General features: G+C 40.5%; 1 protein-coding gene and 1 long non-coding RNA gene across 10 annotated transcripts in view; one reads left to right on the top strand and one right to left on the bottom strand.

Moving 5' to 3' along the window:
* Positions 1–1,321: 1,321 nt before the first annotated feature.
* On the bottom strand, positions 1,322–2,155 carry LOC132330792 (uncharacterized). Its single transcript, XR_009487446.1, has 2 exons — positions 1,617–2,155; positions 1,322–1,518 (listed from the first exon to the last, which is right to left on the bottom strand). It is a non-coding gene; the product is annotated as an uncharacterized LOC132330792 (long non-coding RNA).
* An 85-nt stretch (positions 2,156–2,240) lies between these two features.
* PTPRM (protein tyrosine phosphatase receptor type M) overlaps positions 2,241–24,207 on the top strand; it is a 443,590-nt gene continuing 421,623 nt past the window's right edge. For 5 of the 9 annotated variants that reach the window (XM_059858413.1, XM_059858397.1, XM_059858391.1 and 2 more), the window contains exon 1: positions 2,242–2,697. In XM_059858413.1, coding sequence (XP_059714396.1) covers positions 2,625–2,697 — 73 coding nt within the window. In that variant the 5' untranslated portion in view covers positions 2,242–2,624. Of the gene's footprint in view, positions 2,698–24,207 lie in introns of all 9 variants that reach the window. The other 4 variants (XM_059858357.1, XM_059858382.1, XM_059858348.1 and 1 more) reach the window with 1 other exon arrangement.

Genomic DNA, 24,207 nt, shown 5'->3' with positions numbered 1-24,207 from the left:
AACTGGGCAACTTTCTACCTCATCTTCTCTAAACTAACAACAGATAGCTGTGGATGTAGGCATGGATTTTTCAAATTCCCCATATCAAAGGGTGGAGAGCTACTGTTATATGTCTGAACACCACACTTTGCCACACTGCACGGCTGATCAGAGATCCGATTTCAAGTGCCTCTGGACATTCAGAACCGAGAGAGGTCATCATTAGCATAATCATTGGTGTAACTGCTCATTTCTGGATTTTTAGTGGCAGATCTACCAGAAGACAAATTTTAAAGTTTATTTCGTTGCAAGTTAAATTACTTATGACACTTCTTGCAGTTTTCTAAGTTTTGTGCTACAAAGGTAACACTTTCTAGACCAGACATAGTTTCTAATTTTTGGAAGCTATAACTACAGCTTTTAAAGAAAACAGAAATTACCTCAATTATGCAACCTTGAAAAAAAATCAAATTTAAAAAAAAATACTGTGAAACATCCATAGATTACCAAGGCTTCGGGGAATAAAGGCAACGTCTTTTTTTGGGGGGGGGCGGGAGACGACTGAAGTTCTGGGCAAACAATAATCTAAGGGAATACTTGCTATTGCAAAGAAGCAGTCTGACGTCAGGAAACACAACAATTAATGCTATTCTGCCCCCTTGCGTTACCTTGGGAGGCAGCTGCCGTAGCCCCACACACCCCGAAGTTCGTGTCCCTTCGCGAAGAGTGCATCGAGTTGCAGATGCACTACCCAAAAAGTAACAGAGCGGCGTCCCGAAAACAGCATGGTTGGCCGATCACTGGAAGAGATACAGCTGTATGCCTAAGCTCGGACTTAATGTGTTGTGTGTAGAAACAGTTCAGAATACGCACAAATCACTAAATATGCTGGAGCTCGCACGGCCGTGCGGGGGATGGGTACAGTTTGGAGTTCAATGGAAAGCGGCAGCGAAGCCGGCTAACTACATGGAAGAGCAGCAGGGACAACAGAGGACCTGTGCTGGAGAAAAATCAGAACCTAGAACCTGAGCTCAAGCTCTTAAAACCAGCAGTATCTAAATTCTTGCTTTTATCGTTTTAGTAACGCACACGGAATAAACAAGAAATTAAATCTGGCCACAGTTGCACTTGAAAGGAAAACCTTTCTTTGAAAGCGAGAACCAACAAAAATATTTCCACCTCTAGAACTCCACTTTAGTTTTAAAACTGTTTTAAAACCAGCAAACACATCCTTGCAGTGCCACGGACACCAGGAGCCGGAGCCCCAGCGGGAGGACGGCTGTCATGCAGCTGTATTTCATACGTGACGCGGAGATAAATGCCAGAAGTCACACGCTGCAAATGATGAGAGATAATTGCCATTTTAATGTGATTTTATTTCCATCACTCCCTCTCTAACCCTGCTAATTCCTGACGTTATCCTTCACCCGCAGGACTAAGAGGGGCGCCCGTCTCTCGAACCGGGGGCCGGGCTGGGCGCTCTCCAGAGATCCCTTCCCGAAACGTTCCGGAGGGGCGAAGGGTGGCTCTTACCGAGGGCTAGGCAAGGAGATTAAGTTTTATGAGCAGCACGCCAATGCGAAGCAATTAATGTACACGACAGTGCCGCTCCTCGCCAGCCCGGAGAACCCATTTACATCTCAATTTCCTCTCGGTATCAGCCGCTCGCCGTGCGGGCAGGGCTCTCACGCTTGCGGTTCCCTCGGAAGGCTGAGCGGTGGCCTCCAACTAGTTCTTCCGACAGGCTCCAGACCGCCTGTACAAACAAACCGAAGCGCTTATGGAAAGCCGGCGCTCTCCCCTCTCCTGCTCTTCCCCTTTCCTGTCCCGGTGCTCGGAGCAGCGCCAGAGCGGCGGGGCGGGGGCGCGACCGTTCCCGCGGGGCCCCGTCGCGGCGGGGCAGGGACCAGCGCCGGCCACAACTTCAGCGCCTGCGGCTCTGGCCGGGGCCGGCCCACGGCAAAGTTACCGAAACGCCTGGCTCAGATTTTTTTTTTTTTTTTTGGCTCCTTCTTCTCTTTCCCCCGCGCTGTCCGCGAACTTTCGACATCGTCCTGCCCGGCACAGAGCCATCACCTCCTCAGCCGAGTCGCGCTCGGGGCAGCGGGGCGGGAAGGAGAGCCGAGCGCTTCGCCCCCGCAGGCGGCAGCCGCCCCCGAGCTGCTGTCGGCGGCGGGGCCCGGCCGCCTCGCCCTCTAGCGGGGGAGAGCGGCGGCGCCGGCGGCTGGGCGTGACTTTCCCCGCTCCCTTCAGCCCGCCCGCCCGCCGGGGGGGACCGCGAGTCAGTCAGGGAGCCGAGCTGAGCGGGGACTAGCGGCGGCGCCCGCCGAGGAGGCTCCGCGATTAAGGGTGCCCCCCCGGGCACCGGGGGAGGTGAGCGGCGCCCGCACGGCCCCCGGGGCAGCGGCGCGGCCGGAGGAAGGCAGACGGGTGGGCGTCCGCCGACTACTTCGCACCCTCTTCCCTGCTCCTAAGAGCGGAGAGAGGGCGGGGAAGGAAGAACAGCCCGCGGGGCACCAAGTGCGGGAGTCCGGCTGCCCCCTCCTCTCCTTCCCTACTGAGCTGGAGGGGGGCGAGAGGGGCGCCTCCTACTTTGGCAAACACTTTGGCACTTTGCTGGATTCGGAGCAAGAAGGGCTGGAAATATGGGGAAAGTTGGAACTTGCCTGGTTACTTTGGCCGGACTTTTGCTGGCAGCGGGAGCGCAGACGTTCACAGGTAAGGAGTCGGCTCGCCAGCCCGGGGCCGGGCAACCTTCCCGGGGGCCAGGCGGCGGAGGGGCAGGGGGGAGAGCGAACACTTTGGAGGCAATGGGGGTTTGGTGTAGGTTTTTTGGTTTTTCTGTATATTTTTCTTTTTTTTTTTCTTTTTTTTTTTTTTTTTTCCCCAATCCCATCCCCCTGACGGGTCTGACACTTCGGAACCGCTGCGTCGATGGGGTGGAAAAAGTGTCCCGAGGAGCAGCGGTGCCGGGATGCCGCTCTTCTGGCGCCCCTGAGCCCCTGACATGGAAGGTCGAGAGGCTGGTGGGGCTCGGGCAGCCCTAGGGCAGGGCTGGAGGGACGGGCGGGACTCGGGCTCGCTCCGGCGTTTTTCCGCCGCTGACTTCCCGAAAGTTTCCCGCTGCCCCGGCACGGGAGGCGGAGGGGCGAGGTGAGCCGGTCCCCGGCGCTCCGCCCGCAGCCGCGACGGGGGAAGGAGGGCTTGCGGTGCTCCCCGGAGGGGCTGACGGGGCCCCGCGGCTCTGCCCGCCCGCCGCTGCCTTGGCACTGGCCCCCGCCGCTCCCCGCCCTCGGCGCTGCCCGGAGGTGCGGCTGTGAGACGCCGGCAGAGCCAGGGGAAAGCCCCGGCCCCATGCTCTCTGCAGCCCCCAGAGCGTCACCTGAGAGCGCAGGGCAGGAACTGCCCGCGTCTGATGGGTGCCGGCATTCGCAGCCAAGAGGAGCCCCGCCAAGTGCCCCATCAGCGGCGGCGTTCCTCTGTTCCCCGAAGCCGCAGACCTGCAGATGGTTATTTCGGTCTCGAGTCCCCTGCCTGCACCCCTGTCTTATTTATATGTTGGAGAAACCCGTAATTTTAGACAGAAATTTGGATTGTGAAATAGTTCTGTGTGCTCCACTGCAAAGAGTAACTTCAGAATTCTTTTTGGTGTGTTTTGTTCCTAACATGAAGTTAGTGCAACTGAAAGCACGTTAAATTGAAGACATCTGGTCCTCAGTTCGTGAGAAGTGAGCTTTGATCTGGTGGGAAGCAATCCTTCTGACTCCTTGTTGCTCAGGCTGCAGAATAGTTTATATTTTGCACATTACGTGTTGCATCTATGGAGGACTGTAGCTAAACCAAGTTTTATGGCTGGGAGTTGGTGGTCTGGTATAGAACTTTTTAAAAAAAATTTATATTTATGGTTTTATGTTTGGTTCCAGGGACCTCTTGTATACGTAGCGGTATTTCCCGTAGCTTTTTGAGAGCATTTTTACTGTTGATGAGACAGAAGATCTCCGAGTAGAAAAACGTTATGTTCCAAGGTGATGTGGAGCAATGATGAAATATTTCCCAAATTCCTGTTAGAAGGAGGGTATGCTCCGCAGCGAATTATGAAACTGGACTCAGTTATATTCGCTCTACAGCTCATTAATGTTGGAAGTCTAGTGTCCAGACTTCAATGGGAGCACTTGGTTTATTAAGATAAATCTGTAACTCATTGCTGACCTGTGTGAACTGTCTAACTTTTTGTTTAAAGTTAAGCTGGGGCAACTCTTCTTCTGGATATTAAGTGGCTTGTGCATGCGATGTGCTGATGCTGTACTGGGATCAGCCCTGAAGTGCTGTTCGTGTTGCTGAAGAACAGTCCCACATTACTGTTTGGTTTGTATCCGTTGTATTCATTTACCTGCCATGCTGTGGAGAGAGCAGTGCCATAAACCGCGAACAATTCACCAATGACTTGTGCACACAGTTATTCCAAGGGTGCAATTCCACACCATCTGAAGTACTCAGTAACAGAGGTTTCTATTTACACATTTCAGTGAGATGGCAAGGGTTGCAGAATCTGCCCAGTTTTCTCCCCATGTGTATATATGTATATGTATGTTAAGTATTGAAGGTAAAGATTATTTGTGAAGATGCATAAACAGAATTTTTTCTTTTTAGTGTTGATTCTCGGCACTTCAAACAAAAGTGATGAAATTTCCATTTTTGTGCTTTACCATATGAAGCTTGTGTCTGGGTATAATTTTTGCTTGGGGGAAAAATAATGCTCTTTCTTTTGTTAAAACCTTGATGCATCAGCGTCATAGAAATTAAATTACAGAAAAATCCATCCTTGAGTTGGGTAGTTATCTTTTGTAACAGCTGTCCCTTATTGCAGAATGGAGTTATATGACTAACCTATGAAAAGTTTAAAAACAAACAAAGGAAAAGAAACAAACCCAACTCCACACATGTTCTAAGCAAAGAATAGCAGTGTGTGAATTGAGTGCCTGTGGTATTTATAGTTCCATTTTTATTTTGTACCCTTTTCTAAACTGACTGATTTGTTTCACAAAGATTGGTTCTAATGTTGTCTTCAGCAATTGACTTATTTGAATTTCATATTTAGAAAATAATCTTACTGAAAGATCAGATCTTGGCTTTTTAAGGCCAGGGAGCTTTCAAGTAATCTTTTGAAAGCAGCTTAACAGTTAATAACAATGAGATTTTCTCTGAGTCCTTAACTAAAGATTTTAAAATTCTGTATTCATTAGTTCAAGAAGTAAATGATCTTAAGAATTTGAATTTAAGAGATGTTACTGAAAGCATTGTCTTAAATGGACAGTACTATTTATTCTAAGTTTTTAAAAGTAGCTGGAGTCTTTCTGCAAGATTAGTTTTGGGGTTGGGTTTTTTTACTATTTTTTAGTTTCTTTCTGAGAAACTATAGCACACCTAATTTAGCTGGTTTTGTTTATAATCTTAGCAAAATGTTACTGAGTTGGTCTCATGTGAAAACTGAATGTTGATATTACTAAAATTCCTGAAAAGTGGTGTTCAGTCATAGAAAATGCCACTTGACTCCACCATCTTCCTTCGTCTACCTGCTTGGTAGATTATTCGGGCTAGAGACAGCAATTCACTCCTGTAAGGGATTTAGGTCAAACACAGAGATATGGGAAGTTAAAAGAGACATTGTAAACTTAAATATTTGATCTCCATAAAATTAAGAGTCTGGATGGGATGAGTTCTGTCAAATACAAAAATGGGGAGCTGAAATTGAAAGCGAGGAAATGTGTAATAGAACTTGGAAACTGTGTTTTTATGGAGGCATTTGTATTCAGGTAGATGTAAATGTGCATACGGCCTGAATTCTGAAATTGGTGTTTCTTGGTTACAGCCTCTTATGGAGGGAGGGCTATTATTAGTCTGTTATATTCTCTTTTGCTGTGAAAAGCACCGAGGTTATATATCAATGCTCTTTTTAATGCACTGGTTTAAAAAGTTTTAGTTTTTCTCTGAGAAGGAATGAGTCCTGTTGCAGTGAGAGGGATGGACAGACTGATTAAAAATACTTGTGGGAGTCCCTTTGTAATGAACCAGGACTAGTGGCAATTACAAAGAGAGGAAAGAGATGAAAAGTATTTTTCCTAGTGGGTAATAAAGGTTTTACATAAAGAATAGTAATTCTCAAGCTATTTAATGGATTAAAAATACAAAACCTTGCATTCTGAATAGATTTTGTGCTTAGACTCATCTGTTCATTTTTGGGTGTAGGCACTTTAAAAAGAAGGATCACATTTTCCAGAAAAGTGATGTAAGAAAGAAGTTTGACATGCTGAAGTTGAAACTTACTGTGATCATGTTGATGTTTGGTGACTGCAGAGAAAAGAAAGAATATAGGTTAAGTCTTCATAGGCCCTATCTTACCTGAAATGAAGCTCCTGGCAATGCCTAGAAAATAAGAAGTTTCTGATATAATTAGCTGTGTTTAAAGAGATTTCTCAGAGTATTCAGGATCTCTGTTTGAAAGAGAAAGTCTGTATTAGCTATTCTGATCACTTTAGCAACAAAGAACTCCTAGTGTAATATATCTCACTTTAGCAAATTCTGCTTTTGTTGGCATTGTTTATTCCACCTGCTTTTCTTTCTCTCCCCACATCCATCAAATCTGTATTCCTGCATCTTCTAAGGGAAGTAACAAATGCCAGTGAAGATGCAGCTTTGTGAGTGGCTGATGCAGCTTGTCAGCTCAGCTACAAAACTATTCCAGCTACAGGTCATAGCATGGACTTGGCCTCACTAAACAGTGAGAGCTGTGGGGGAAGATTCTCAAACCAGACTTCCCGCTGTTCTGAGATTTTTGCTGCTGCTATTACAGCTGTTAGGTGTATAGGTGAATTACTTGATTTCTGTTTTACATCTAAGATGATTCATATTTAAAATACTCTGGCAAATGAATGGAAGCATTTTGAAAAACCTGCTTCTAAATGTGATGTTGTTTTTTTAGTTTGGGTTTTTTTTTTAACTTTTTGCAGTTTTAACAAATGAAGTAAAGTTTGCGTTCCCATGTGAACTGGGATGTGCTTTGGAATGCTTCAGGTAAAAATGAGTCAGGGCTTTGGAAGTGACACAGTTCATCAAAAAAGAAATTGTGTGGTGGGTATGTTTGTTTTTTAAAATTTCTTTTATTTAGCTGTTTTGGTTTCAAAAGATAGTAATGAAACATCATCGCAAATTAAAAACAAATCTTAAAAAATACTGCAAGGATGTAATAACACTGGGTGAAAAAAGTGCTATGGTGTTCATTTGTCCTCATTATTTAGCAGTTGTCAGAATTCATGAGGAAAACCAATCACAGTGTCCTGAAACAATATAAGCTCATATAATATATGAAATAACAATATCTTCAGTGCTCACATAAGTTGCTAGATTGGCAGCTAGAGAGACCTGATCCCCAGGCAAATCACAGAACATGTTAGGGTAGAGTGAGCAAGCTTCTGAACTCCACCTCGCTAATATCACTTAAATCTGACCTCGAGATGTAGGGATGGTTTATTTCTTGTGAGCGCTCACCCACACCCTGCCACGGTCAGTGAAAATGTCAACCAGGCGAGTTGCTGGTGGCCAGGCCAGTCCTGCACATTCCTGCTGACACAACCCCTTGAGTGTGCATCGTTGGATTCAGCTGGGGGGGAGATAATAAGTGTAGACTTGATGGAACAAAGTCCAGTGATGTTGTGGGCTCAGGATCTGTGAACTGATCCTGTATTTCACGTGTTGCAACTTTATGCTAAAGGAAGGGCTTTTTGAGAGGGATATCTCTAGTGTTTATAGCTTGTTAGTATCACTGTCAAACTCTTATTTCTGTGCTATGTCACTGAATTCTGAAGATGTTTCCCCAGGAAATGACATGCAATTATGAACCTTTCAGCTCAAAACTATGACTCCTGTTGAAAGAGTATTAGTTTTGATAATTTTCCCAGGAACAAAGTGTTAATGTGTAAATGCAGCTGAATTACCTGCTCATTTTTTTTAAGAAAAATTGAGACTCTTCTCCTTATTTCATTTAATTTCATTTGATTTTGTTGATAACTTCCAGTTCTCTTATTTCTGATGAGTAATGTTAAATGTTAAAACATGATTTTGAGACACTGAAACCAATTTGGAAGATATGGTCATGTATTTAGAAACAAAAAAAAAAAAAAGTAGCAATAAATTTTCCTATGTCAGTCTGTTCACCCAAATGTATTCAGATACTTCTTTCTGAATCATTTTGTCATGTCTTCCTGAGTTTTGCCTGCTGTGATCTGCTGCTGATCACTAGGTGTAGCTGCATCTCTAAATCCATTTTTCTAAGCATAGGAAGAGAAAAGGCTGTAAGCTAGGCATTGTGAGAATGTAGGTGTATTTGGAGGTGGGGAGGTGTGAAAACAGATGATGGATTTTTGTGACCTAGAGAATTTTAATCCATTGGTGGCTTGTTTGCATCAGTTTGATTACAATACAAATGAACTTTTAATTGCGTGTAAAAAGACTGATTTCAGTATCTGTGTTAGTATTCAACAGAAAGACGAATGAATGCTCTAATATGACAAAAATACATGATAGAATGCATGAAACTACAGAGAAATTGTCACTACTTTCCTAGTGTTTTAAATGCGAGAACTGTTGCTGCAGAGATCTGACAATCTTTAAGAATCAATTAAGATGGTTAAGATATAACCTTAAGTTTTCAGGGAGTACCTGTCTCTTCACAACCTACTAAGAACCTTTCTGATCCATTCAGAATAATTATCTATGGAGATGATGTTGCTGTCCGTGGAATTCTGTTTTCTTTTGGCATAACAACCATTTGTGTTGTTTTCAAGCCATGTGGCTTCCATTAATGCTATGAGGAGACACAGAGGGTAAGGTGCTGCATATGCTTTAAAAATGAAGGAAAGACATTTTCGTGCCCAGATTTCTGAGAGTAATAACTGTAAAATTAAGGTGTATTTATGCCTCTGATGCGTACCCATGCTCAATATCTGCAGAGAATACGAAAGAAGTGTCTCAGCCAGAAGTGTCTGACTCAACAGTGACCCTTTGCCACATAAGGAGCAATGGTAGGAGGAAAAAAAAAAAAGTAATAAACACAGTTGTTAAGACAAAACCATAGCAGTATTAGCAGGAAGGAGTTCTGAAAACAGGTTAGACTTTGTGTGTCCTGGGGGGGAAAGGTGGGAAAGAAGGTATAGCATTTGCTGGAAGCATGGAAGAGATGCATGTTACTAGAAGAGATGATGTAAAAAAAATACTCTGAAGCCTAAGAGGCAGCTGAATTACTTGTGGAAAACAGGAGTGAATTTATAATTATTCATGTTTTCTTATTTTTTATTATCTTTGTTTTCAACACATTTGTTTCTAATAATGTATTCAATGCTCAGATATGTCTTCTGACAGCTTTACATAGCAATAGTTGATTATCTTTACACATATGATTAAATGTAATGATGTTAATGAATCTTTAATTTTTTTCTGTGAAATGGTGTAAACCCAGCATTTCATGTATGACTGTTTGTTTTTCTCCTCCCCACCCCCAGTGTGTAATCTACCCTGATTTAGAAAAATAATTTTTTATTAGAGTGGGATTTTTTGTGGGGTAGATTAGCTTTTTTATTGCTCCCCCCCTGGTTTTTTGTCTTTTTAATCTTCTTCACTGTTAAGCTATTATAAATATCTCTTACAGTATTTTTTTGTTAATCATTAGAAATGTGTTTTTGCTCTGGAATAACTAACAGCTAATTACCTCTTTTATCACTTCAGCTCTTCATTTTCTTGGAGAATGAAATAGAGCATCCTGTTTTAGAGCAGATTTTTTTTCCATCACACATAAATTTGGGGGATTTTTTTGCTTGTTTTTTGTTTTGTTGCTTGGGTTTTTTGTTTAAGGCACGGTTATTTTGGGGAAGTTTTCAGAACGCTCGTGCTTTATTATCTTGAATCCTGTCGCATCTTTTATCCCAAACTCTAAAATAAAATCTGGTTTAGACTATTTATAAATAATGTAGTGGATAGAATACTTTTGTCAGTGGACCTTTGTTTTAATTCTGTAGCACATAAATTTAGGCTCATTAGGTGAAAGAACTGTTTATTTGTGCTGATAAGATTCTAACATAAGATTGAGGAGGATATTACAGGAGTTTCTGTGTACTTTCAGGTGGATAAATAGTGGATCAGTAACCTAATACTTAAGGTTTGCTTGATGGATTGTTACAGATAAATTGAATGGCTATTCAAGTTTTTTTTTCTGGTGAATATACGTTAGACTGGGTAAATAACTTCCACCCCTGATATGTGCAGTTACATACTTGTGTATATGTCTGTAATATTTGTACCAGTTTCTATGCCCCTGTCTTAAAGTTGATGAGTTACTACCCATTAGCAGACCTTTGCATTTTTCATGGTGTACTTGATGCAGAGGTAGTGGCAGGGAGGGGCTGTATTTTTCTTTCCCTCTATGGCCAAATACCTGTTTTGGCAGCTGGTGCTTAGTCATGCTACTATGACTGATGCAGTTGTTTGTGACCAAAAAATGGTCAGCTATATGCACATCTTAAAGTTTTGGTTACCAAGTCTACGTAGATTTTGAGGGTAGAATTTCTGAGCGTAGAGTTTCTCATAGTTTCTGACAAAAAGAGTGTTTCCAGGTTATATCTCAAGGAGAGGTGAATGTTTCCTAAAGGGATTCACATTGTCCTCTACCTACATAGAAACTTCTGTTTGTCTCACTTCTGCTTTTTTTACCTTCATGGCTTTTTACTGTTCTAGCAAACAGTCCAGTGAACAGTTGAAAACAAACATGAAAGTCAATTGCCATAGCAGACATAACTGTTTCCCCTGTAGCTGCTTACTTTGGTACAGTTGCTCATTCTTCTTACATGATTTCAATGTGTTTTGTTTGAAAAATTTCATTTTTGCTGCTTCCATCTTCCACCCTTCTCATTCACTGTGAGAAGTCCAATGTTTCCTAACAAATGTACAGCCTACTAGAGTGTGCTCAAAGGTGTGGCAGAAACTTGAAGGATTTTTGTTTCAAGGTGTTTGACGCTGTTTGCATACCTGTTGGGACTATATTTAGCATATTGTAATTGCTGTGATGTTTCTTTCAGTGAGTGTAATTCAGGAACAGGAGTGTTCTGATGATTAATTTGGAAGTTCATAGTTTTTCAATAATGTAATATCTCTTTTTCCTTAACTATTTTAAGATATTTCATAAAATCTTAACCAAGGAACTCTTTTTTCCCCCTGTGGAGATTTCTGAGCCCGGAGACTTTTCTGGTTCTGTGTTAGGATGGCATTGCCTAACATGAAACACACCCCTGGAGGACAGCATGAAGAAGACATGTGTGTCTGTGTGTGTCTATATATACATTTATATAAATTTTTAAAAGTTCCTGTTTTAATAGTTGCTTAGTGATCAGAATTCCCACATAGGTGTGGGAGATCCAGATTTAACTCTGTGCTCTGGCATTTGACTGTGACATGGATGAGGATCTTCATAGCCAGACTAGTTGGAATTTCTTTTTTCTTTTCTTTCCACATGGTTGAGAAATCTGCTGAATTTCCATTTAAAAAACATTAAAAGAAAGGAAGGTGATAACTCAGAATCCCAAAACAATTTAGAGAAAATTTACAGCAGCAGTTGTCACCACCTCTAGCTTCAGTTTTCCCTGGAAACTCAAAAACATGGTTAAATACTGTCACATGTTTAGGAGATAGAGGCAGTTATGGGCATTTCCAGGAACCATAGTTCTCAGTGGGGTAGTTCTTGTGTTAATGACTGAAAATAGCTGTAGCCTTTTTCCTTTAATGTTACCTTTTCTGAATTCTGCAGAGTAGATGAAGATTATTTTACAAAGCACCGCATTCAACACTTAATATAAGCACTTTACATAACACATCGCTTAAGCTTTTTCTTTTTAACTTCTGCAGAGACAGCTTGATACTGAAGTAATTTCTCAGTTATGTAAGATAAATTGTTGTCCCAGTAATAACTGTGAGGCACTGTGCAGCTGATGCCCTTTTTGCCGTGTCTGAGAGATGTCATCTTGACTCTGTCCTAGCTCCTAGCTCAGGGGAAAACCTTTGCAAGCAACTTTCTAAATGGGAAGGAAACCTTTTGGGGTTAGGCCTGTGAGCATCACAGGCCTTGTGTTGGCAAACCAACAAAACCAAAAGACACCTAAAGTTAACATCTATTTAAAACTTTAAAGGGTGAAAATGTGAAATGGAAGCCTGAATGTTCCCATTACATTAGTACCTGCTGTTTATGGCAACAGAAAAGCACATGGATTGAAGAGCACATATAAGTTCATGAGGTGTGTTTTGTTTATTTTTACTTCAAGAATTGTTGTTAGAATTGCCTCTATAAATCTAGGCTAGTAAGGGATTTATGTGAATTGGCGTAGGACTTTAATTTGTGGATTTGGAAAACACTGGAGTTTGTTTTTTTTATTTAGGAGTGTTTGAGACAAGCACACACCCTTTAGAGCACATAAATGCATTGAAATTGCTTTGGGCCCAGGAGCCCAAGACAAGTTGAAATACTCTCTTGCCAAGTAAAACCCCTGACTTCTGCAGCAGCAGTGCACCACCAGCAGATATGGATGGGGGTTTTTAATTGAGTCTTGCAGAGGTTTCAGAGCTGGATCCTTACATGTACAGTTGCTCTTTGGAAAGTTTGTCCATGAGAATCTGGTACTTCTTTGCAATCCTGAATTTTAGGCACTTAAATGTTACCCTTGTTAAAAACTTTCTGTGGCAACAGAAAGGTGTAAACATGAAAAGCCTTAAAGTGTTATTGAAATTTTAGCCCAGTATATAGCATAAGGTTATCCGTGTAGGGAAATAACCCCTTAAAAATAATTTTCCTGAGCTACTTCTGTTTTCAGTCTTAGACAAACATACTGTAGTGCCTGTGGGTTGATTCAGTGGCAGATCATTGCTGACTGAGAACTTCAGCCTTATTCACCTGTACCTTCCTCTGTCATGCAGTGGAATTGGAGTGTTGAAGAGCAGATATTTATTCTGACTTGGAGTAGGGGTGAAGCATATGTTCAGACTGAGAATTTCAGATAAAGACTGTCTGGGCTTTATCTAGCTGAATGGCCAAGGTCAACTCAAGGGGAATTAGGGAATGTAAACAGTGCATGCATTTTCTGTTGCATTTGAAATTTTTTCTCTGATTCCTTAAGAGAAACAGATGCTGCCTTTGGAGGTCTAAATTTTTATTTGGAAGGTATCTGTAATGACTTGATGAAGGGAAGTGGAAAGCAGCAGCTGTGGAGTCATTCTGGCATCAGTCAGAAACTACTTCAGAGGTTTTGGTTATATGGATTAGGTTGTAGTTTACACTGCAACATGGAAACCTGCATTTTTAAAGTTACTGCTTGCCTGTCGTTTCTGTTGGCCCATTGCAAAAAATGGAACCAGTTTCTGGTGTGTAGCCCCAACCCCAAGACAGCAATGCTTACTGTCCATATTTTTGAATTACATTTAATTTCAAAATGAACGTAAACTTGTGGTTATGTGAACTGGTCCACAGTAAATCTCCTTCAGTCAAGCACTGTCTGACTTCCCTGTTTGCTTCAAATCAGTGCACATCGTGCATGGATCACAGCTTTTCAAACAACTGTTTGGGAACCACTCACTGGTTGTGGGTGAGAAATCTCACGTTTCCAGAACTCAGTCTGTTGAAGTCTTCACACACTGCACTATGTCACACTAGATTTGTAGCAGTGAAAAATTAATTCTTGCTTGTATGCCAGGATTAAAAAATGTGTATTTCTGGACCTTTGGGAGGAGGACTTCAAAAAAAGGGATCTGTATGCTTGAAACTGGCTTTGAGCAAATATGTGACATTAACAAGCCACCCAATTCCCTTGATTTCAGTGCTTTGACTCTGCCCCGTAGTCTAGCAATAAAAGAAAGAATTGGCCAATTATAGTAATCTTCCAGAGCTGTGTACTGTGGAATTTTGTGCAGAGGAAGAGGGAGGGTTCTTACCTGCTCTCAGTTCTGAAACTGTGCTTTAGCACAATGTCTTTCACAGCCAACATAATACATATTTAACAAAGCTGTTAACCACCAGGCCACCTTTAAGAATACATTGCTTACCTGCCACCTCCTGAGCTCCCTCCACTGCCTTTTCTTTGTTCATGTCAGCTCCTCATCACTGTGTTCCACAAATAGAATCATAGAATGGCTTGGGTTGGATGGGGCCATGAAGAGTATGTAGTTCCAAAACTCTTTTCACAGGCAGGGACACGTCCCACTAGACAGGGTTGCTCAAATCCTGTCCAGCCTGGCCTTCAGGACTACCAGGTTGGGACATCTGCAACTTCTCTGAGCAACCTGTTCCAGTGCCTCACCAGCCACACAGGAAAGAATTTTTTCCTAATATATCATCTAAATCTACTCTCAGTTGGAAGCCATTTCCCCTTGTCCTACCACTACACTTCCTGATGAAGTGTCCCTCTCTGCAGGCCCTATTCAGATGCTGGAAAGCTGCTATGAGGTCTCTGTGCAACTTCTCCTCAAATGACTTGTGCCATGCTCTAGGCAGCAGTGACTGGGCTGGGGAGAGAGCTGAGCCTGCAGGATGGCAGCTCTGATGTGGATTTCCTGTGCTGCTGTGGGGCACTTTTGCCCTTCCAGTCTGGAGAAGTATGTCAGTGTTTTCAGAAGGCTGCAGAGCCTCTGGGTGGCTGTGGTGGAAGCTTGGGGATACAATTCCTGACTGCCTGAGTATCATTCATAGCAAGTTAGGGGGTTTGCCTTTTTTATTTCTCCTTGAGACAGACAAGACCAAAACAGTCCCATGCCTGTTCTAGCACACATGACAGCAAAGCATGTGCTTATGAGTAAGTACTGTGAATGAGTGAGGTTTAAGTCTTGCTTTGCTGTGAGTGTGTTCACACTGAACGCTTGATAGCAGCAGCAGGCAGTGCTGGTGGGGAATGAGATACAGTGGCCAGATCTAGATTTCAGACCAGATGGACGTTGTTCATAATATTATTTGAGTGTGAGTGGTTTTTACTAGAGTGTGAAGTAAACTGATGAACTGATTTTTTTGTTTGTTTGTTTTCAAGCTATAAAGAATTAGTAATACTGGCCCTAATTATACAAACACAAGCTTAAAACCTGAAGATAAATACAGTCAGTTTTGGGCATACTGTCAAGTAATTAGAAAAAGCTCCTGTTATTGCAGGTAATTCAAATTTTAACACAAGTCAGCATGAACACAGCAATATTGGCATTTTTAGAAATGTAGTTACATGTATAGTTTTCTGGAAATTGGAACAGCACTTTTCAAACACAGCAGTTAAAATTTTAGTTTCTTATGATAAGTAGAGTGGTTTTTTAGCCTACCTTTGAAATCTCATCTGGAGTATTTTTCTGTGCGAGCAATGTGCCATTAAGAAGCATGCTAGAAGAAGCTCTCTTTAAAAATCTTTTGGGCACTGCTTGTGGGAGAAGATGACAAAGAATCTTTTATTACATATGTCTGCTTCCATTCTTAATAGATACAGAATAAATATGGTTTACAAAGATTTGGAAGACAGTTGCTTCTTTATTCAAATACTGTGTTTAAATACTGTGCAATATAATTTCCATACCTTGGGTTGACCTAGGTTTGTCCATGCTGAATTACCAAATTTTGGGCCTTGTTTCTGTGTGCACTTCTAATGCATATGCGATGTATTTCACACTACTAGTACATATTTTTGCTAGTAAAAATTATGCTTTAAGATGAGCTCAAAAGTTACCACTCTGTACTGTGTAAATTATTATTATGGTTCACACTGATGCAATTTCAATTTATAAGCAGGCTGCTGGCCAAGCTCACATCATCCTGTACAATGCAATATATGTTCCCATTAGCAGAAGTTGAAGTGGTCTATTAAAGCATTCAAGTTCTCACTCCCATATTGAGAGCAGCAGATTCCTTCTTAATCCTCATATAGCTGATGTCTCTGCTGGAGTGTTAATAGATAGTCTAATTTGTGAGCTAAATTACTAATTGTATTGTGAGCCTAAACCTTATTAAGCCTTTTGTGTAGAATTAGATGACAGAGCTTTGGGAAGCTGAACGCTAGTTGGATTCTGTTTCCTCTCTTTAATGATGGGAGCAAGTTGTACTGACGTCTTCAGCACAACATAGCTCTGCAACTGCAGCTGATTTCTTTTGCTGGCTTCTACAGTATCAACAGAATCATAAATTTGAAAAACAGGGTGACTAAGAAAAGCTGAAGGTTTGCAAACAGCGTCTCAGATATCTGAAAGCAGTAAGAATAGCTGAGGTGAGGTCATGATTGGGACTAGAAAAGTATTACTCTGATCTTGTGTACACACACTGGGTGCAGGTCCACTTGTGTCAGACTGGTTTAAATCATTCCAAAACTGTGTAATGGCTGCAGTTGTATAATGGATTTATTAGAGGTGTGTTCCTGTAATACTTCAGGTAGACAAACTCTTAAGTCACTTGAGTTTTTGTTTCTGAAGGTGCTCACTACCCACCTAGAGATGGAAAATACATGCTTATCACGCAGCTATGCCATAGATTTTATGAGCACCCTCATCTGTTTCTGTTCAAATCTATCTATTTTCAGAGCTGGTTTGTGCTCCCAGCTCTGACTTTGCTCTGGAGTCAGCCTGCTAATGCAGCCCAGTTGAGGATGGAGCTAATTGCCTCCAGCAATGAATCAGTAATAAACAAACAAAATGGGACTTAGTGGATTTTGACATCACTTGTGATAAATTTTTATGTTGATGTGGAAGGTGACTGTGAACTAATGTGCCTTTGATATAGGAATATTGCACTCAGGGCAATTAATTTTCTTTAAGAGAAAGTTTACAGCTGCTCCTTACATTTTCCTGTGCATATACAAGATAAGAGTTGCAGTGGTATGGAGTTTTACTCTCTGCACTTTATGCACAACAGAACTCTAAGCTGTTGTGAGAAACTGGTCAGTTTCACCCCTGAAATTCTCAGAGCTCTGTATGTACTTAATGGCTTTGATTTTTACTATTGTAAATTATTGCCATTTGACATGCACGGGTGGTAAATGAAAATAATAGGCTGTATAGCTTGTGGCACATCACCTTATATTTTTAAAGAGCTTTTTCTGTTTCTATTCTTGCATTACATTTAGGTTTCTGCATCAAATTTAGTAATATACTTTTTAGAGTATAGTAATAAAAAAATTCATGTCTGTCCTAAGAGAGAGAAAATCAGAGGCTTCAGCATTGGGTTGTTCCATGTACATTGGTTCTCTCAGATTATGTATTCTGTATTTATTTTGGTATGGTGAGTAGAGCAGCCAAAAGTCATTGCCAAAAGCTAATTGTCTTCAGGTGTGTTCTGCAGAAGTCTGAATTTGTTAGGAGTTTCTGTGTAGCTCCCAAGTTTATTTGGTTTTTGAAGTATTTTGGTAGGTGAATAGTTTTTGAGGGAATTTTCATATGTTAAAAAAAAAATCTAGTATTCACTTAATCTTAAATTCACTTAAATACAATCTGTCTGGAGATGAAAACTCAAGGGCTTGACATACTAAATTTCTGCTGAAGAGGGATAATCATGCTGAAACTCAATATTGACCTTCTCTACCTTTTGGTAGCAAATGCCACTCACGCTGGCTTAGATTTGCAGATGAAGTAGTTCTGGGATCCAGGAATAGGAGAACTTCAGAGGTTTTTACATGCTTAGTCAGAGGCATGGCTAGCAATGCAGTGACTTCCAAATCAGGCTGCTGCTTCTGTAAAAGAGTCAGGTCATTGAGGCACACACTTCATTAGAAAGGCTGAACTAATGTTATAAACCCTATAGGCCTAACCTGATGTCCTGGGAGGGACTAAGTGATAATGCTGTTCATGTATTCAGAAAAGCAAGTTAATTCCTCCATCTCTAGACTCTGTGCTTAAAAAGTACTTTTATAAAGAGTGCCTTTCTACTCTTGATTTTTGTTAATAGTTAATGACTTTTATAGTCTGGCCTGATTGATTTATTTGTGGGGTGTGTTTGGTTTTGCTTTTCTCCCTTAGGATAACAAGTGGTACTGAACATCAGTAGCATTTTTGTGGTGATTCTTCATGCTCTTTTTGTACAAAAGGCCAGGAGTTTGTTGGTAAAGACATCAAAGTTGTATATATATGCATTTTTGTTTGATCTAGTACACCACTTTCTATTTTTTTTTTTTTTTCCTTCAGCACCTGTAATTAGTGATTTTGAGAATGGGTTGCTATACAGCTGTGGCTGGAAGCTGCTCTACACCCATCCTTCCAAACAGCATCCAGCCCTACAGAGGCAGGGAGAAGCCATTTCAGTCACTGTTGCACACCTCGTATGTAGGAGGAAAATGCTAGAAGCAAAAGCCTAATCTTAGAACTTTTTAAAAAAGCTTTTTAAGCTTAATCTTAACTTTTTAAAAAATACAAATAAAAATAATCAGATTTGCTGGATTTGCTTCACCAGTTATGTGGGGTTCTTTTTTCTTTCTTTTTTTTTTTCTCCCTGTAAATAAACTTTCATGATTATGAGAGAGGGGATGGAAGGATAGTTGTGAGATAACTACCTGCTTTACAGTGCTAATTATGGTATATATTACATATTAATAGGGAATTTTCTGTTGCCACAGGCAGAATCTCCCAGTGGGAGGTACAGGAGAAAGCTGTCTCAGAAGCAGGGAGCGATGGAGAAGCCTGGCTCTACTCCTGTGTTTGGTGGCAGCTCAGGAGTTTGTATTGTTCCCTGAAGCTGGGGGGGCTGCTCTGACAAACCTTGGAGCATTGCATCCTTGCTGTGGAAGAAGCTAGTACTGTACTGGCTCAGAGAGAACGAAGCTCAGAGCAAGGGAATTTGTTCCAGAAGTTTTCCAGGGATTACTACCTCTGTCATTGCGTGAAATGTAGGGACAGTTTGTGCATGGACACGAAGCTTTATAAAAGCGTTGCAAACTAAGAGCTTTTCAAGGTACATTTATTTAGTTGCAGTGCTTTTCTGCTTAGATTGCTTATGGTCTCTTATATTGCATTTATGCCATGGGAGTTTGAGAGCTGTGGCCTTGGTGTTTATTCCTAAAGGAGGGAACACTTGTATATTAAAAAAAAAGGGAAGAAAGAAGCATAACTGCGTGGTTGTTATGTTAAATGAATTTTAAAGCCGGTGAGAAGAGGCATTCAGAGTTAAAAATGCTAGGGGGGAGAAATGAAAGCACATTGAAGCTCTTTCCCCTTGAGGGCTTTAGGCAGGATTGAGAAGAAGTGGTGCATACTGAAGCCTTGTTTATAGTCTTTCACTTACTGTTAATAAAACAGGGATGTTCTAAAAGGTTTCCATAATTAAAATGCAGTCCTTGAGTATAGTGCATTTTCAGAGTGGTCTAAAGCCCTGCCGCCTCTCAGGCTGCTTAAATCACTACTTATAAAAAAATCTACAGTGGACTTAGTGTTTTGAAATTGTTTTTGATCAGAATGATGTTAGAAATGCTAGGTATTGAATAAATGAAAATAGAATTTATGGGGAAGCTGATAGGCGTACAAATTGACTGGTTAGTAACTAATTACCAGTAAAGAGATTGTTTTTGCCTTCTTTCTTTTTTTTTCCATAATTGGCTGAATATTAACAAATTAGGTTTATTTCTGGAAAACAGCAAGTTTTAATGGTCTGGCAGAACTTAATAAGAAAAAAGCTAAAGAATTAGCATAATAAATAATTATTGCTTCCAGGGTTTTTATTGTTAAGATAATAAAATGTTAAAAAGCAAACCACTTGAGTAGAAAGTAATTGCACTGACAAGCACCACATAGCTAGCATTCACAATAAAGTAAACCTTCTCTCAATGTCAACCTGATTTGCTATCCACATAAATGCTTCCTCGCATTATGGAAATGTGCTTTTTCTATCAACAGAAAAGAATAAAAATCCTGGCATCTAATTAATCTTCTCTGACATTTGATTTCATACTCAGGTTAAAACACGAGGCAGGTGGGTCTGGTTTTGCCCCCCCCTCCCGTGCATGACCACAGGCAAATCTCTCCATTAATGTCAGGCTGCATCTATGTGTCGGTGCCTCTGCCACATGTCAGTCATTAATGCATTAGCATCGCTTGGATTTGGCTCACATGCACCACTTTTCTTGTCTGGAGGGCTTGGTAAATAGGGAACTGCAGGGCTTCAGCTCTACATCACAAGCATTTCACCTTGACCCTCCCTGGAAAGGAGTAGGGATTCTGCTGCATAGGAGGAGGATTGGAAGTGGTAATTTGTAGCATTGGGAGTTTCTGAGTTGGAATGATCAAGGAGAAGAAAGAAGCAAAACCGATTCGGCTTTGACATTTTTATTGATTAGGAATGCTCTTGTTAAAGACTCAGAACTCTTAATAATGCCTGAATGTATTACCTGCCATAGTTTAGACTTGTTGATGGCAGGATTGTTTCTCTAAAGTGCACCAAAAACTAGTTAGATGCATTATGGGTATTTTATTTTCTGAAGTTCCAGTTAATGGTTTCTGCCAGAGGCAGTGTGCAGCTCTTGAAAATGTGGTGGGTTTGACCTTGTATGCTAAAACCTGGGTAACTCCACTGTATTTTTTACTTACTTAGGTAGTATAAACATTTAAAAGCACAGTTAAGAACTTAGGTTACAGTAGAAAAATCTCTTAGAAATAAAAGTGTTACTTCTAAACCATTTCATTATTAAAATAACATTAGGAAACGGAGAGATATCTTCACTTAGAGAGTTTATGTATTAAAGTATTTTCCTATAGTGTTTGCATGAAAAACCCCCATAGTACTGGGAAATAAATATGTGCTTATGAAGTCAGAAAGTATTAGGAAGAATCAGTTTTGTTTTGCTGAATAAATGCAAATGATGAAAGAATTTTGCTTCTGCTTTTTTTGTATTTTTTAAAAGTTAAATTTCAAGCTTTTGTTTCTAGTGCCTGTTTCCTACATAGTCAGTGTGTAAATCTGAGTGAAATGGTTTCTGTCTCTATCTGCAGAGCTGGATGCTGTTTGGAAGGATGGGTGCAGTGCTCCTCCCAGCCATGTCTCTTTATAGCAGCCCATTCTGTAAATTACTCGTTAAAGGTGCTGAAGAATCCTTACCAAAGCTAAAAAAAAAAAGGGAAAAAAAAAAGGCAGTGTACGAGATGAAACAGAAATGCATACATTACAACTTTGATGTTTATGCCAAATTGGTTTATATGAATAGTGTGCTACCAGAAGTTAATAGGCAAAAATTGTAAATGAGCCATATTCTCATTATGATGAGCACTGCAGTGAGTAGATAGCTACTTCATACATCACCTGCTTCTGAGCAGTGACAGGTAGAATCTGGCGCTAGAGCAATTAGCATTTAGACCTAAAAAGAGAGAAATTTACTCATGATTGGCTTTTGGCAACAGTGGCTTTCAGTCTTTGTTATGTTTCAACTGTCTTTTGTAATCTTGTAAGGCAGCCTCACCAGATGGAGGTGGAAGATGGAGCCAGAAGATGCCAAGTCTCTGCCAAATGAGCCTCAGCTATGAGGTTCTTGCTGTCAGGTTTTCCTGGATATTTCTTGACAGACTTTGCTTCCAAGAAGCAGATCTACAAACCAAGAGGAGGAGCAGTAACACAGCTCTGGTTCACACTTACTGATTTTTTCCACCTCCAAGAATGAGTGTTGCTGGTCTAACAGCTTTTCAGACTGTGAAATGTAGTTGTGGACTTGGAGGAATGCCGTCCCACTCAGTATCCCGTGTTGGTAGAAGCAGCAGATTCTTTTTTTTGAGAGATCAGTAGTAATAGTTTGCATTTATGTGCTGCAGAGTCTTTTCAGTTGCTTTTGGGAGTGTTTAGAGTCATGGAACAATTAAAGTAAGAAGAGTCCTCTGGGGGTTTTCCATCCCCTCCTCTGCTCAGTGCTGAGAGAGTTAATTTCAAAGCCGGGTGGTGTTACCCAGGTTTTTCAGCTGAGTTTTGAATTCTTTAAGGATGGAGGGATGTTCTGTAGCCCCTTTACATTAAATGAAATTGCAAAATATGACCTCTAACATTTTTTTTGTTAAGTTAGAATAGTATTTTTGTACAAGAAGAAATATTCCAGTGCATATTAAAATATAAAAGGTAAAAGTTAAATAATTTTTGTTTTAGCTTTCTGAATGCAGTGTGTTTGAAATGCATCTGTTAGGAAGCTCTTTCTTAGTACCTTTCCATAGTGTTGACAAATACTTTTCAAGGGTGTCGGTAATAACAACTCCTGTTGCTGTCTGTCCTAGTTTTGTTCAGTGTGAGTGTGGATGTCTGGTGACTGCTTCTGAGTGTCTTATTTTTTCAAATAATAAAATGATGACCTATATCAGGGAAGAGTGTTGCTCCAGAAAACATTTTAATTTGGTTTTCAGGTTCATGTAGCTTAAAGTCATAGACTTTACTACTTCAATATCAGAAGTTTTCATTCCATGGTACCAGCATTCTTGTTTAATAATAGAGAATACTGGATCTCCCTTGACAGAGGTGCTTCTTTCAGTTAAAAAGTTCAGCAAAAAGAAAAGAACAATGATAAACAAAACAAAACAAAAAAAAAAACCCAACACAACAACAACAAAAAACCAAAACAAAAATCCAAAAAACAAAAAAACACCACCAAATTGCAGAATTTATAAAATAAGTAAAATGTATTAAAAAAAATTCTCAGTGGAGAGAAGTCTGTATGTGAACGGAATAATTACAGAGTTGTTACTGAGTTTTGTCCCAGATAACACTGGCAGGGAAAGAAAAGTGATTACTCTCTAACTGTGATACTGTGGGGAGTTTTAAGGCAGTGGAAGGAAGAATGAGTGAGTGATGCCTCTAGAGGAGTTTTTGGAACAACAAGCACAAACATGCTTTCCTGATGCAGAAGAACTAGAGATTATTATACCACGTCTGAAGGTTTGTCCTATACTTTTTTTGTATCCTAATTCATTTAGCTATTGTTGGCAGCCATTTCAGTAGAGTTCCATGAATTCCAAGTGCTGTAGAAACCTGAACCTTTCTCTTTGTTTGGAGAACAAATAAAAAAAGACTCAGAGAAATGGGCTTGGCTAGACATGCTTAGATCCCCTTAGATCCCTGGCATGCTGCTGTCCACAGGGGTATTGGTTCATTTGAGACATATGTAATTTAAGTCTCCATTGCTGTTCTCTTTCCTTATTTATCCTTTTTGCAATAAATTTTGTTCTTGCCAGAAATGTGCTAAGTAATGAGATGACACATGATGGTCATTTCCAGGGCATTAAAGTTCATGTTTTCAGAGAATTCTGGAGTTTATAATCACAGTAAAAACATCTTGCTAGTAATCACTGAACAGTGATAAGGTTATAGGCTATTCTGTGTTTAAATTAATTACCATGTCAGACTTCTAATTAGGAGTTGGTGTATAATAGCTGAGGTTTCACAAATTACTAAAATAAATGTCTGTCTTCTTTCTTTTCTTCTTTCTGTGTTTTGGGAATCTCCACAGGCTCAACACTCTGTAGAGTCAACACCATAAAGTAAAGATTCCAGATGCAATTCTTGCACTGTTTAAAAATGTTTTGAGATTTTTAAAAAGTTCTTTAAAATATTGCAAAGGGGTTTTTTTATTCAGTTACTGCTAGCTTAGGTAACAGCATGCTGATTTTATCTTCTGAGAGGATAAAATGCAGAAGACTAAGTAGCATGCTTTGCAAGCAGCTACTTAAGTCACATAGCTGCTGATATTTGTGTCTCTGTGTCCATGCATGTGGACACATAAATGCCAGTTTTAAGAACTGTGAGTTCAAAGCAAAAGAAAATGAAGGAGTTAGAAAACACCACCACTTTACTCTTGCACATCAACAGAATTATGAATATTTGAGTTGGTGTGCATAAAAGATATCTGAACATTTCCCCAGAGCTAACATTTCACTCAGGCCCGCAGGAAAATTAAAACAATGAAACAAACCAAACCTCTTAAATTTAGAATATTTTTTTCTGTACTCAGTCTCATTATTTGATACTCTCAGGACTCAGCACACTAATTTCATTTAGCCTGTGTTTTTTCTGCAATAATATCCTATCCTTCTTGCTCTGGTAATACTTGTGGCTGTTGGTGGAGTACTGCTTGCTGGAGGGAGGAGGGCATTTTGAACAGAAGCTTTAAGTTCTGGCTGATTTTACAGTGGCTTTTTTACAGCACATACTGTTACTTGTTGTAGGGCTGAAATTTA

This window comes from Haemorhous mexicanus, chromosome 1 (assembly GCF_027477595.1).
Source record: "Haemorhous mexicanus isolate bHaeMex1 chromosome 1, bHaeMex1.pri, whole genome shotgun sequence".
Taxonomy (NCBI): domain Eukaryota; kingdom Metazoa; phylum Chordata; class Aves; order Passeriformes; family Fringillidae; genus Haemorhous; species Haemorhous mexicanus.
The sequence above is the reverse complement of the archived record's forward strand: the minus strand, read 5'-3'. Positions and strand labels throughout refer to the sequence as shown.